The following is a 16,113-nucleotide window of genomic DNA, read 5'->3' on the forward strand; positions in this document are numbered from 1 at the left end:
CTTTACCTTAGATCCTGAAAAGAGTAGGTATTCATTGCTTGGAGGGAAGAGGGAATCAGCTTCCACCCACTGCTTTCTCCTGCCTCATTCAGTCAGCCTATTAGAGCCTCACAGGGGCAAATGTCCCTCAAAGAGTTATTTGGGACACTGTTGCCTATCACAGTGATGGGGAAAGTATTCTTGGCCTCTAGAGCTGGTAGAGATATTAGGAGGTTTGTGACCCGGAATAATGCTTTTTTAGAGAATTTTCCTGGCATGACCCTTTGGAGTCAGTTGAATTAAGGACAACTGAATTAAGTTAGCCAGACTATGAAAACCAGTTTTTTAAACCATCAAGAAATGTATTGAGGGGCTGGAGAGATGGCTCAGTGGGTAAGAGCACCACCTGCTCTTCCAAAGGTCCTGAGTTCAATTCCCAGCAATCACATGGTGGCTCACAGCCATCCATAATGTAGTGTGATGTGATGCCCTCTTCTGGCCTGAAGGTGTACATGCAGACAGAACACTGTATACATAATAAATAAATAAATCTTAAAAAAAAAAAAAAAAAAAAGAAAGAAAGAAAAAAAAGAAATGTATTGAGAACCAGAGCTCCAGCAAAGAGTTCTAAAAATAATCATGTGAAAGAATTGTCATAAAGACTATGTGATCTTATTTTTTCCTTTTTCTATTCTTTTTGTTACTGTAATTCTTATTGTAGTATTTCTCAAACTAGGCTGCAACTCATTGAACAGTCGTGAAAACATATCTTAATTCAGTAATTTAAAAAAAAGTCAGAATGAGTCTTTGTTGCTTCAGTGATAATTTAATTATTGTTTTGTTTTTTACATGTTTTTTTCAGTTTTACACAGACTTTGGGAAGCTCCCTGAGTCACATAGTAGCAATATGTTACTGTGTTGAAGTGTTGTTTTGATTGAAAGAAACTGAGTTATAGTAGTGAGAGCCCTTTTGTTTGTGAGTTAGTGAAACCTGACCAGACTCTTGTAACAGATATGTCATTGGTCCTATAGCTTAGCAATTCAAAGAATGGTCCAGACTTCTGGGGTAGCTAGATGCCAAGGTTTGATATCCCCAGGAACTTTTCTCTGCACTCATCTCAGCACTATCTGTTGAGCTCCATCTGCATGAAGATGTTCCTACTTAGTAAGAAAGTCTTTGGCCACACTGTAGCTAAGCAGCCAGAGAAACTCAGAGCTTGTGCAAGCCTAGGGAGGGTGGGCCACCTTCCAGCAAGCCACAAGGATTATAAGTAAAGGAAGAATGAATTGTTTAGAGTACGTTAACATGATAAGTAGGAATATATATATTTAACGTGAATATATAAGTGGTATAAATATTTAACATGATTTTTGGGGACTAGGGTATAATATTTTTTGAATCAATATTTTTACTTCTAGCTATATTTTTATGTACGTAACATAACGAACTACTAATATGTGTATAACTTGTCTTATTCTTATTAAATTAAAGGCCCAAGGAGGTGATAGCATTTTGCAGAGATTAAAAAGAATAGTATTTGATGCCAAATCTACAATTGTGGTAAGTTCTGGCAGTTAATTTAGTGTCTTCAATAACTGAAAATTTTGGCATTGTCAGTCTGCTCTCTGTTTCTTTCAACTTGCCTTCTTTCTTTAATACTTTATTTCTTTATATGGCAGGCTTAAATTGTAGAATTAAAATGTGAATTAATTCTCTAACAGTTCATTTGTTCATCCCAACTGTCTTGCTCCATGCCACTTTTCATTTGTTGAGGCAAAGGCAACCATGAAAATGTGGCCTTATTGGTAAGGAATAAATTTGGGTAATCTGAATTATCCATACATAACATCCTTCTGTTTATCACTATCCTGTTTCCACCTAAATGGTTTGTCCTCTTTGTATTTTGTCTGACAGCTGCCCTCACTTTCACTCAGGACCACACATCCTCTCAACAGTCTTCAGTCCACTACACAGTGTCACAACAGCCATCAGTTCTGAGCACTTCCTTTCCCTTTTCCAGTGATACTCACCAGAAGACCTCACCCATCTGAAGTACTTTCCTTACTGGCTTTTAAATATTGCTGAGGCTTTCTAGGGCTAGAGTCAGTAGTCATACATTGTCGTGTTCTGCTTCTTTCTCACTCATCCTCAAATTTCCACCTCTTATTCTGTGAATCAACCAAAATTACCTTTTGTTCTCTGTATTCTTTTAGAGTAACAGACCCAACCCATGAAATAAATCTTAGTGGTAAAACCAATTCACGTAACTGAGGAAATAGCACATAACATAAGAGGAAGTAGTAAATTAATAAAGCTTTACTAACAACCAGATGACTCAGATATTAGAATGTCATGTGAAGAGAGTATGTATAGGGCTGTAAATAGATGGCTCTGTAGTTAAGAGCTGGTACTTTTTACAAAGGACCTAAGTTCAGTTCCCAGCTCATAACCTCCCATGACTCCAGCTACAGGAGATCTGATACCTCTGGCCTCCAGGCACCTACACACACAGACATACACACATAAATCTTTAAGTATGTGTGTGTGTGTATGAGCATGAATATTAACTCTTTACCAGAAAGAACCCACAAGCAACTTCCTAGAGTTTAACACATAGATAATAATCATCTAAGAGATATTTATAGGCAATAAGAGAAAAAGAAGGGTCTTGATAATCAGACTATTTGATTGCTTATCCTGTTGCCTGTAGCCATTTCTGCACACATGCACACTTACATGTGCATATATGAGCATAGAATTTTTGTTTATGGAGTCTTTTTGTTTGTTTTTATTTTTCGAGTCAAGATTTCACTTGTAGTCCTCGCTGTCCTGGACTCCTCTTTGTAGACCTGGCTGGCCTCGAACTCACAGAGATCCACCTGCCTCTGACTCCTGAGTGTTGGGATTAAAGATGTGAACCACCACATCGGGCTTTATTTATTGAGCCTTTAACATGGTAGATACTGCTCAGGTATTGACAGTTATTCATTGCAACTGAGTTCAGTAACAGTGAGAGAAAAGTTGTGTGGCTTTAAATTTACATCATGTTTTTTATGTCAGAATTCCATTGAAGTGCAACTGAATTCTCTCCCCACAGTCTATATTCAAGAGCTCTCCACTTATGGGCTGCTTTCTCTTTGGCCTGCCGCTGGGTGTCATCAGTATCATGTGCTGTGGAATCTATACAGCTGACACAGATGGAGGCTATATAGAAGAGCGATATGAAGTGTCCAAAAGCGAAATGGAAAACCAAGAACAGATAGAAGAGAACAAAGAGCAGGAGTCCAGCAGTGGAGGGTCTCTAGTGCCTGCGGTGCAAGAGCCCAAGGATGTATTAGAAAAGAAGAAAGATTGAGACTTCACAGAAAGAAAATATTTGATAAGATTTCAAATTATTAAAGAGTATTTATTGAATTTAGATATTTAATCATGATCTATTTACAGAAGAGAACATGTTCTTTGTATTTTGCTAACAACTGCATGAATTAAAGTAATCCTTCCATAAATGGAAGCTGTTTGGAGCAAAGAGATGAAGAGTTTGTCCAGAACAAAGTCAAATCGTTCTGTCAACTATTGTTCAGATGCCCAGTGTCTGTACACCTGTCTATGTGTGTGTTCTATGGCAAAGTTAAGAAACTTTGGCAGAATTTTAACTTGACCATTAAGGTGGAAGATGTGTGTTTTGCAAAGAGAAATAATACTTTCACCTACTATACCAATTCTCCTATATTTTGGATAAAGTTTATATAAACAGATGAAATCTTTAAAATTTAGACATTTTAAGAGAAACTGGTAATTTTTCCATCTATCAAATTTAAAGTTCTAAGTTTAAAAGTAGTGATTTTATATATAGCATAATGATTTTATTTTACTAGTTGTTTTTAAAGGAGAAATGTTACTTTTTTACTTAAACTCCACTGCATTATTGCGATACGGGCATATGGTACCATGAAGTAGGAGAAGGATCTTGTAATTGACCTTTACAAAATGACCAAGATATGTGTGGAGTGGGGGCTGAAGCTGTGCTGTTTAGCAGAGCACACTGTCCACTACTGCAGGAAAGAGAGGCCATCTCACTTTTAGCCAAAGCAGCCTGGTATTTTGTTTTGTTTCATTTTTATTTTATAGCTTGATATTACTTACAATATTTCTATTAATTAAGAATGTTTTCATAAGAAATACAAATTACATTTTATGATATGTAAACTAATAATTTAAAATTTACTGCCACACCTCTATTGTGGGAGACTATAATATATCAGTGATACAATCAACATGTTAAACTCAGATATCATGGATAGAGAGAGTTCTCTTCTCTAGCCCCTCACCTTTGCCTCCATGACAGTCACGACCTCTCATGTTTTATCAGAATGCAGTCATGCCTAACAGTAGGTATTTTGTGATAATATGTTTACTACAGATCAGTTTGTTAATTTTGAGGCCTTCGTTTTAGCTAATTTCTGATTTTTTATTAGGTAATGTTTAGATTCTGTTCTTTGACTACTTTAGGGTTTGTTAAAAGGATCCACTGTGCATTTACAGACATCGTGTGTAGTTCCAACAGTGACATTTCTTGGGGCTTCTGCTTTGGTTGCCAGGGGAGCTTCTGATCTCAGATGCAATACTAATCAGCACTGAACTTAAACACGTGTGTCTGGAGCTAGGGAATTGCTAATCATAGTCTGTGTCCAAGTGTTCCTTTTCATAGTCAAAAGCATCCATTTTTAACATTTAATCATCATTAACTTTATTGATAATGTTATAAATATGTAGTCACAGGGAATTTTTAGGAAATAAAAGAATATTCTCTAATGGAAACTGGAGATACGCACTGTTAAAAGTTATTGTGAGCTGTGCATAGTGGCGCACGCCCTTAATCCCAGCACTTGGGTGGCAGAGGGAGGAGGATCGCTGAGTTCGGAGCCAGCCTGGTCTACAAAGGAGTCCAGCACAGCCAAGGCTACACAGAGAAACCCTGGCTCAAAAAAAAGTTACTGTGAAAAGTAAGCTCCTCCAAAGAATAAAGATGATTCTTTAGGAAGGTTCATGGTAGTGGGCCCAATGGTCAAGCCTTTTTATAGGAGAAAAGACCTGAAGTGCATAGAGATTCCTCATTTATGATCCTGTATGGTAAGGAGAGAGACAAGGGAAGTCCCACCAGTATATTTTAGTATTGTTCATCACTGTCAACTATGTATGTATTTTGTCTTGTCAATCATCCCTTGTAAATAAGTTCTTAGTAAGAAAAAAAGAATAACTAAAGCACAGCTTTGCATCAATGAACAGAAGTGCAAAGATAATTCTTTGTTTTCGGCAATATTTTTCTTTACGAATGAGTCCTTTGGTTCTCTGCTGCAAAACAACTTTATACTGATCCTCATAGTCTATTTATACTTTTAAAATGTGCATCGGATAAAACAAAATGTGTATGTGGATTGTAAGTAAAGTTTTTTGTATTGAACTCTTTTTTACTTGTTTATTCTTAAGGACATTTTTATTTGCATTGTCAGGTTGCTCACATAAAAACAAAACAAAACTAAAATTTGTTCATTCATGTGCTTTTCTCTTGAGTGTGTTATCATTCTGAATACTGTATGCTTATCAGGAGAACATACTTTAGAATCAAGGCACCCCTCTTCATAATGTAGTAAATGATTGATACTCTAATTCCCATGGCTAAAAACCAACAACAGAATCCTTTCAGGAAAGTGGGATTCTGCTTTTTTTTTTTTTTTTTTCATGTGTAAAGATCTGATTTCTGAAATTCAAAATCGTAGCTCATTGGTGCTCAACAACATTTAAGAGTATTTCAGAGAATGTGCATGTTTAGCCCAGCAACCCCAGCACCTCTGCCCTGAAATTCCTCTTTGTTGTGTTTACCAATATTTTGTAGTTTCTATTGTTTGAAATTTGTTTGAGATTTACTAGGTCTAGAGGTTTTGATTTCTTCCTTACTCAGAGGACTTTTGGAACCTGGTTTAGAACTCATGTAAAAGATGCCAAATGAGTAAAAGTAATGGAAAAGTCTCTTGAAGAGCTGAAGCAATTGTGTGTGTTGTTTGTTTTTACCCAGTTTTATTGCTCATGATGTTTCTAATATTTTGACTTGGTAGCTCTTTATTTTAAGAAAATAATATTTTCCAGCACTCGGAGGCAGAGTCCGGCCAATACATGTAAGTTCAAGGTCAGCCTGATCTTCAGAGTGAGGCTACACAGAGAAACCCTATTTTGAGGGAGAAAAGAAAAGTAATAATATTTTCATCAGTGTTTCATGATGAGATGAACGGGGGTAGGGGAGAAACCACTCACCTATTCTTACACAGAAATTGTTAAGTGTGGACTGTTTAGACTTAAGTGGCAGGACTGAATTTGCCATTTTCTTTTTATAAATATATATTTTTTCTGAATGTGCCTGAGCCCCAAGAATGAGAAAAAACAATAATTAATTGTAGAAATAATACATTTTCTAGTTTGGACTAAGCTATAAAGGTTTTTGAAAGTGTATTACTGTTAACTTGTCGAATTGTGATACTCTGCCTTATGACATCAATTGGAAACCTTTGTTTTTCTAAAATAAAGTAACTAAAAACATCATTGCATAACTGCTACCTTTAATACGTGTTTTTCAGAAGTTTGCCATTTGACTAGTTGTCTAAACAAAATAAGCTATAACTAATATTCCATACAATACTTTCATTTTAATAAGACATAGCTTATTAATAATCACAGAAATTTTAGATTTAAGCAGGCTTAGAAGAGAATTATATCCAAAACCCCAACACCCCTTTATCTACTTTTAATTTTATAAAACCTAATTTCTACAAAATTCAAAGTTAAAACTGGTGAACTTTGAATTAATAAATTAACGATTCTGAATACCATACTGTCCTGACCTCTCATTTTTATTATCAATGAACAGGCAATTTAAAGCATTGGAGGGGTGGCTATTTGTGTTTGATTTTTTTTTTCAACATTAAGTAAAGCACGTACATTATGAGTACATAAGTTTTACACAAATGTTAATTTTAAATTCCTGACATCAGATATGTTTTCATGAGGTGTTGAGACCAAGAATAACTGAGCTCAAAATATGAATTTGAACTTGATTTGCAGCTTATGAGCAGAAACAGACAGCTCAGCTATGTGTGAAGGAGGTGCCCTGTGTTATAAGTGGGTGGGGCACCATCTGTACGGGAGTTTTCTCCACCCTTGTGAAGTTAGAAAAGCCAGTTAACCTGTCCCACTTCCGAATTACCTGTGTCTTGAGGATAATGCTGCCTATCTGTGGATTTTTTAAAGTTAGAAGACCCCATGACTGACACAGCCACAATTCATTAATTGAGGATTACTGTTTAAATTTAATTGACTTCTCATTTAGAATTCTATCATTGACCTCAAGGAGAGGAAGGATCTAATAACAAATATTTAAGTTTAGTTACCTATGAAAATCCACTGGAACCAGGCGGTGGTGGCGCACACCTTTAATCCCAGCACTTGGGAGGCAGTTGGAGGCCAGCCTGGTCTACAAAGCGAGTCCAAGACAGCCAAGACTACACAGAGAAACCCTGTCTCGAAAAACGAAAAAAAGAAAATCCACTGGGTTTTGTGCTTTTTAAATGAAAGTGATCACACACAAGGAAATGTAACCTGCCAGTTATTGATTAATATTTATGAATATCTTATTTAAAGTTCTGTATGATTTAGACAATTAGATGCAGATATGTCACCATAGGTGGAGTCTGAGGTTTCAGAAGGTACCTGTGGATCATGATGCAGATCTCAGGTTCTCCAGCACCATGCCTACCTGACACATACTCCCTTTTGGTGATGATGGTATCTTTGGAAGCTGTAAGCAAACCCCTGACTAAATGCTTCCTAAGTTGACTTGGGTGTATTGTTTTATTACAGTAAATGATAGCCCTAAGATAGTTTTCTTGTGCCTTTATCTAGGAGAATACTCTGGACAGGTGAGTTGGGGAAGTGGGTTGAGAACAGAGCTGATTTCCACACTGGAGTACAAGCAATTGGTGTGCATATGTAACTTGATATTTGAATGACTTTAGAAGAAAACTTGCTAAAATGACATTTTTCTGCCTTTGTGGAATAGTAGGAAAATAGTTTGCTATGCTGGAATGGAAAGAAATATGTAATCTAAATTGGACTGGGGATGAATGTTCTAAGTGGGAGCTGGAGACATCTCTCCCTAGTTAAGAGCATTAGGAACATACTAGGAACATACATCGTTCCAGAATATCCAGGTTCAATTCTCAACACTTACATGGTTGCTCACAATGTTCTGTAACTCCAGTTCTAGAGGATCTGATACCCTTTTCTGGTTTCTGCAGGTGCTACACAAACATGGTACACAAAGACACGTGTTAGTAGGCACTCCTACATTAAGTAAATTTTGTTTTGCTTATCAAAACAATTGGAACAAAATGTTTTACACCTTGATTGTTATGATGCTAAGCAAGTAACTCAAGATAATTCTTACTTCCAGCAAAGGAGACAGGTATGATAACCATGCTACAATCCACAGAACCAAAGGAAGCTAAGTAACGAGGGCCACGGGGGATGCTTGAATCTCACTGAGCAGGGGAAATAAGGCAGACATAGGAGTGGAGGGAGGGAACAGGGTTGGAGGAGGGGAGCAGGAGAGATAAAGTGGAGGGGCCAGAGGAGAGAGAACTGGAATGGGGTTTGTGGGGGACAAGCTAGAAACCTAGGAAAATGGAGTATCCCAGGAATCTATGAGGTGATCCTGGCTAGGACTCCTAACAGTGGGGGAAATGGAGCCTGAAATGGCCATTTCCTATGACCAGAAAAGACTTCCAATGGAGGGACTGGGCCACCAACCCAACCACAAAACCTTAGACCCACAAATCTGCTAACAAGATTTGTAAGGGTAAAGATGGAGCAGAGATTAAAGTAACAGCCAGCCAATGACTGGCCAAACTTGAGACCCATGCTTGTAAGAGCAAGACCACTCCCGACATTATTAATGATATTCCAGAAAGGTGCCTGGCATGGCTGCAGAGACCCACAGCCAAACACTGGGCAAAGCTTGGGAATTCTATGGAAGAGGGGTACAAAGCATTGAAGGAGCCAGAGAGGTCAAGAACACCACAAGAAAACATACAGAATCAATTAATCTGGGCCCATAGGGACCCAAAAGACTAAATCACATAATAGCATACATGAGACCCTAGCAGTGAAAGCTAGGAGCTATATCTGACTCTGTTACCTGCCTTTGGATCTTGTTCCCCTACCTGGACTTCTTGGCTAGCCACTTTGGGAAAGGATATGCCTAGTCCTACTGCAACTTGATATACCAGGTTGGGTTGCTATCCATGAGAGGCCTCCTTTTCTCAGAGTCTTTTCTGAGGATATGGGGAGGATTGTATGGGACATGGGACTGGGGGGGGGGCGGCATGGGGGGAACAGACTGAAAGAGGATGCTTCGATCCGAATGTAAATAAATTTTAAAATATTTTTTTTCTTTTAGTGTGGTCTTCTGACTTAGTTGTCTTTGTGTTTATAATGCAGATATAGTATGTGCTTATGGGACTATTAACAGTCCCTGACCTAAAATAACTATTTACAATAAAAATGAGCCAGTGTCTTAGTGAGAAATGAATGCAGATGTTGAGTGTGAGAATTATATAGAAAAGGTCCTATTGCTCTGTGCCAAAGTGGGGAATGCCTTGCAAACACAAATCAGATACCTGATATTGAGGTACATGGTTTTGTGAGAATTTAATAATTATCAGTACACTTAAAGCACTGCTTGTTTACACCATTGCTTTTCTTTAAAACTTTCAGGACACATTATAATTTCTTCATAAGCATTTTCTTATCAGCTTGCAGATGAAAATTACCTTCATGTCTTCTAGAACTCTGAGAATGTTCTTCAATATTATGGTCTTCCTAATTGTAGCCTAAAACATAATACCAGAAAATATGGAAATTAGGCAAATTTTAACTTACTATCTTCAGTGAACCTGATTAATTCACCTCATTCTTCCTTGTCCTCAATTAAAATTACAGAAGAGCATCAATAACAAAGAAACAGTTGTCTCTTTGTTTTAAAAAAGTCTTACCTATAACAGTGAGGTTCCTGTAGGTCTCCAGCATCACATCTTTGTAGAGACTCTTCTGGGAAAGATCCGGCAAAGCCCACTCTTCCTCAGTGAAGTTCACATGCACATCATCATAGGTCACTGTAACCTTAAATATCCTATACATGGTATAACAGAAAGCATGAAACTTATAATGCTGCAAATGTATATTCATTTACAATATATTCATATAATTCTAGTGCTTCCATGACTTATTTCCTGACACAGAAGTTCTAATGTAATCACCAAGTCATTTTAGAAGGAAACTGAATAATGAGGTTCACCTCTATCATTTCTGAGCCCTTTGAATAGGATAGAGCCTTGCAAGATAAATGCCAATTCACAGAGAAGGGGGAAGAGAGAGAGAAACACATCAGAGAAACTGTATGAACAATTACTAATAACAAAAAATGATGAGCAAGCTTGGTGTATTCACTCATTCCCTTAATCCCAGCACTCAGGAGGCAAAGGCAGGTTTATTTCATTGAGCTTGGTGCCAGCCTAGTCTACACAATGAGTTCCAGAACAGCAAGAGGTACATATTGAGTCTGACTCCCCTGCAAAAATCAAACAAACAGAAAAGAGAACTCTTTACTGAAGTTCCTACTAAGAATTATACATTCACTCCAGTTCTGTATTCATCCTATAAACTTGAAGTGCCCCAGATTAAACTGTAACACTAGTAAGATCTTACTAAAAGAAAATGCATGTTTAAACAGCTACAAATAGACAGATGAAAATACTAGCAATATGTTGATCATAAATAAGCAGCATAGGGCAGGAGAGATGTCTCACCAGTTAAGAGCTCTTGATGGTCTTGCAAATAATTGGGGTCAATTGCTAGTCTTTACATGGGGCTCACAATTATCCTCAAAGTTTGAGAGTTCTGAGGCCATCTTCTGACTACAGTGAAGAGGAGGCACACATGATATACATATTTATGCATACAGGTAAAATACTCATCTTCATTCAAAAAATCCTTAACAGATTAAGAACACTGACTATTCTTCCAGAGGTCCTGAGTTCAATTCCTAGCAACCACATGGTGACTCACAATCACCTATAATGTGATCTGATGTCTTCTGGCCTGCGGGTGAACATGCAGGCAGAGCACTGTATACATGATAAATTAAATATTTAAAAATTTTTTCAGAACAAACACAACAGATAGGAAGAATGTCACAAACCTGCAATCCAATGATTCAGAAGGCCCAGGTAGTATTAATGTAATTAATATGTACTATTCTGAGAAATAGAATATACTTTCTGCAAAATTTCAAAATTCAAGATGTAGATGAAGCCCAACACATGGTTGGCATGTACAAAAACATATATTCTACATATATCAGCTAATAATGAACAAAACAAGCCAGGCATGCTGACCCGCATCTAATCCCAGTACTCTGGAGCAGAGTCAGGTGGATCTCTAAGAACAAGCCCTGTCTGGTCTTCATATCAGGGCTACACAGAGAAACTTTGTCTTCAAAATCAAAACCAGAAACAACAAAGTTAAAAATATAAATATACCAAGCTAGCAAAATAGCTTAGCATTGAATAGCACTTGCTACTAATGTATCTTATATGATTTAGGAGTAATGGTGAGAGCATGACAGCACAGGAAGGAAGCTGACTGGTCGATTTCAAACACAATACAGTAGATACAAAGAACAGGGAATGGGTTGAATCTATAGGCACTCAAATCCCACCTCAATAAGGAATCTAGAAAGGCTCCCCCTACAAAAGCTCCCAAAAGCTCATCAAAGAAAACCACAGATGGGAAGAAATACATAGATATATTTCTCCAAATGTTTAAAGAATGTAAAGATATTTATGTCACATGTAAATGCTCTTAAAAAGGTGACTTCTGCAGAGGAAGAATTCAATAATGAAATAGATAGAATGATTCATTCTGTGAGCAGTCAGCCTCTTTCCCCAGCCATTCCTGTCATTTTCCAATGGTCCCATGAATAAAGTGGCCATAGTGGCAGATGTTTACATAGTAACTTTCATGTACATAATTGCTTCTGCCATAACCATCATCCATGGATGTGCAGAATGCCTTATCCCCTGCAATAGTATTCCACACAGTGTTGCTCCTGACCAAGGAACTCATTTCAAAACAGAGAAAAGAGATAGTGGGACCACTATCATGGATTCCACTGGTATTGCTATGTTCCTTGGCATCCTGAATCAGCTGATCTGATAGAAAGATGGAATGTTCTTTTGAAGATACCATTGCAAAGCAAATTAGGTGACAGGCAGCTGGAGAGCTGGAGCAGGGTCCTCCAGAAGGCTGTATATCCTTTGAGTCAGCATCCAATATATGGAATGGTTTATCTCATAACCAGGATCCATGGGTCCAGGATTTAAGGGGTGGAAAAGGGAATTGTCCTAATCACTATACTACTGGTGACCCCTTAGGGAATGCTTTGCTCTCTCTTCCTGTGACCTTAAGTTCTGCTGGCCAGAAAGTTATAGTTCCAGAGAGGTGAGCGCTCCAACCGGGAGCTAAAACAAGCAGTTCATTGAACAAGAACCTCAGGTTGTGGTGATCCTCAAGCATAAAATCATTTTCACTGCTACTTCATAAGTGCAATATTGCTACTGTTATGATTTGTCATGTAAATATCTGGTATGCAGATGGTCTTAGGCAATTCCTGTCACAGGGCCTTTAGATCCCCAAAGGGTTTGCAACCCATAAGTTGAGTGCATTTAGTGATTTAGTGCATTCCTTGTTACTACAATGCCTTGTGATTAAAGGCAGTGGGAACCTACAACAGCTTAATCCAGAGGGATGACAAAAGGCACAGACCTCTCAGGAGTGAACATATGACTCACTCCTCTAGTAAAAGCACTGAGATCTGCTGAGGTTATGGCCAAGGGTGGAGGAAATACAGAAAGGATGTTAGGGGAAGGTAGTTATAGTACCAGCTAAAGCTATATGACCAGTTACAGAAAGGAGTTTTATAAGTGATATGAGTGTTCCTGTTATATTTTGTTAACAATGTGTTTGTACAGATATTTGTGCTTTCTTTCCTTAATTTCTTCTTTAGGTGAGGTAAATCAAGTAAGAGAATATTAATGGTTATCATGTTTAAATTTGAGATACCAAAATAATGTCCCCCGAGGACATTGCAACCTATTCTAACATTATAATGAGCTTACCGTTGTACAAAAGATACTTATATCACATTAGGCATAATTAGGGTCTGGTTTGGTATATAATGTGTTTTCCTTGGACTTGGAATAGTTAGTTACATCATAGTTAGGCATTATTATGACCTGGTTATTGTTTTCATTTGTGAAATTAATGATGGCATAAAAAGATGGACTGTGTGTCAAGTTGACCTGGGATGGAACTGTGATGGTATGATGGTTCTTTTTGGTTGTCAACATTATTACATCTGGAATTAACTATAACCCAAAAATGGAGGGACACACCTGAGAGGGCCTAACCCTAACCCCGCCCCTGCCCCCCCTGTTAATGAGAAGTGGGAAGATCTACATGTAATCCACAACTTGGAGGTAGGAAGAAATGCCCTTAATCTGGATCTTGATGGAGAGGGGGGCGCAGACACCCTTTAATCCAGTTGTTTTGAAATAAAAAACCCTAATCTGGGCTACACCTTGTGCTGGAAAGTCCATATAAAACATAGAAGAATGAAGCTTTTACTCTTTCTTTGCTTGCTCTCACCTTTGTAGCAAGTCCATTCCTTCACTGGCATTAGTGCCTACTTCTTTGGGATTCCAGCCTATACTGAAGTTGCACTGTGACATCGAGGCTCCTGCAGTGAGGACCTACTGGATTCTTGGACATTGCCAAGGTAGATGGCCATTGTTCAACGAGCTGGTCCACAGCCTCTTTTTATAAATAGAGAAATTGATTCTATCAGTTCTGTTATTCCATAGAACCCTGACTAATAATATATTGGGTATACAAAGAATACCATTTAGAGCCATTTGTGACTCAAAATCATCTCAGCTCAGTTATAAATTACTTTTGATAGATTTTCATGATTAAAATGGAAAATTTTAAGCAAATAATATGTTGGTTTGAACTCTATAATAGCCTTACGAAAGTCTTATTAAACGTTAAGGTAGACCATAGGGAGAAGAGCTGCCGAAATGTCCTCTAATCTGCAATGGATGGTCCCTGGGAAGTGCTCCAGTTTCCTGACCAAGAGGAATAAGCAGACGCTCGTCACCAAGCCTAATAATCTGAAGGCCACAGTTCCTTCCACTACTATGGGCTAATTCACTGCCAAGACTGTGGGAGTGGAGCCCGAGGCCAATGGCAAAGGTGTCGTGGTGGTCATGAAACACAGGGCCAGGCAGTGGTGGCGCATGCAGGCAAAGGCAGGCAGATCTCTGCGAGTTACGGCCTGCCAGGTCTACAGGGCGAGTTTAGGACAGCCAAATCTACACACAAAAAAAAACCCTGCCTAGAAAAAGAAAGAAAGAAAGAAAGAAAGAAAGAAAGAAAGAAAGAGAAAGACAGAAAGAGAAAAAGAGAAAGAAAAAAGAAAAGAAAAAGAAAAGCAGAGCAGATCCGGTCAGTGAAAACCAGCTCTACCTGGAGCCAGAGATTGAGAGAGGTTTAAAGTGGGCTCTCCCCAACTCCTCCACTTGCTGATTTAATTTACTTTTTCTCTCCCCACTGTCTTGAGTTCTGACTCAAGTGTCTCCTCTCCATCCCTCAATACCCTTCTTCACTACAAATTCTAATGATTAAACAAAAAGACAAAAAAAATATTTTTATTTATACTTCATAACTAAGCTTGGCTGTCCTGGACTCCCTTTGTAGCCTAGGCTGGCCTAGAACTCTCAGCTATTCACCTGTCTCTTCTTCCAGAGTGCTGGGATTAAAGGTGTGTGTCACCATGCCTACATTGTCCTCAGTTCCTTTGTCCATTTCCTCGCATTTCCATACCCATCAACCATTTCCTTGTGCTTATCTTCATGAATCTGTGCTTTCAATATTGGATATTATTTAAATTGCTCTTTTTAGGGGATACATCTATGGTTGTGATTGGTGTTTAGTCTTTTTTTTTTTTTTTGTAAATAATTTATTTTGAGAATGAGACCAAAAGAAATTGGAATTAGGGTGTTGGATGTCTTTTGCCCTGCATTTTTTTATCCTAGGAGGCTTGTATTCCAAGCTAACAAGTTAGGCTGCCTATCTTTTATATGAAGGGTTCAGAATTCACTATAGGGCTCAGATATTGGGGTGCAGCATCCTATTAGACCCAGTTCTGGTCTAGGCTGGCAGCAAGAATGCTGGGAGGCTTGCAGAGCAGAGCCAGGGCAGCTTGACAGTTGGAGCTGTGAAGGAGAGATAAACCTGTTTTTTATGATGCCAAGTGTGGGATCGGAACGGTCTTGTGAGAGAACAGGTGAGGTTAATCTACTAGAAGACCAACCTCGTGCAGGAGCTTGATTGGTGCCAGCTGAAAAGATCCCATGAACAGACTTCTGGGAGGAGATATATAAATAAGCCCAGAACTGGAAACGGGGCTTTTGGAGACCTGGGATAGTTTTGGCTGTTCGTTGCTGACTGCGGGGGAAGGCTTGGGGCTCCGGTTCCTGCTGAGGTTCCGGGTTCTGGTTACTCCAGGTTCCAGCAGAAGAAATCCTGCTGATTATGCCAGGAGAATCGTTCCTCGGAACTGCTTTCCTTAAGGTTTTGTTATTGCGTTCTTTAGTCCTTTTTTCCTATTGTTTTGGTTAGTCGGGTTATAAGTGACGTCGGTTCAGTTAGTAAGTTGTAATAAAATACATTGGTTAAGAGAACTGAGCCTACAGAGCTGTGTGGCCTGCAACTTGAGAAGGAGTGGGAGGGACCAGTCTCTGCAGGGCAGCGACACTAAAAACCAGGATAGTGACAAGGAAGAGACAAAATCTGGGTGGCCCTTGAAAAGGTTTGGGGAACCGCGTGACTGGAACTGAAGGATAGTGGGCGGGTCTATATGAATATGCTTCATTTCCTTCGGTGGATGGGGGTCATGTGGGGGCAGG

The 16,113-nt window shown here is 38.6% G+C and overlaps 1 protein-coding gene across 1 annotated transcript in view; it reads left to right on the forward strand.

Annotated features, from left to right (window-relative positions):
* LOC311591738 (protein disulfide-isomerase TMX3-like) overlaps window positions 1–6,022 on the forward strand; it is a 33,803-nt gene extending 27,781 nt beyond the window's left edge. The window contains exons 15-16 of the mRNA XM_084803400.1: window positions 1,472–1,540; window positions 3,078–6,022. Coding sequence (XP_084659526.1) covers window positions 1,472–1,540; window positions 3,078–3,335 — 327 coding nt within the window. The 3' untranslated portion in view covers window positions 3,336–6,022. The remainder of the gene's footprint in view (window positions 1–1,471; window positions 1,541–3,077) is intronic.
* The last annotated feature ends 10,091 nt before the right edge of the window (window positions 6,023–16,113 follow it).

This window comes from Acomys minous (assembly GCF_964271855.1).
Source record: "Acomys minous genome assembly, contig: scaffold_23, whole genome shotgun sequence".
NCBI classification, from domain to species: domain Eukaryota; kingdom Metazoa; phylum Chordata; class Mammalia; order Rodentia; family Muridae; genus Acomys; species Acomys minous.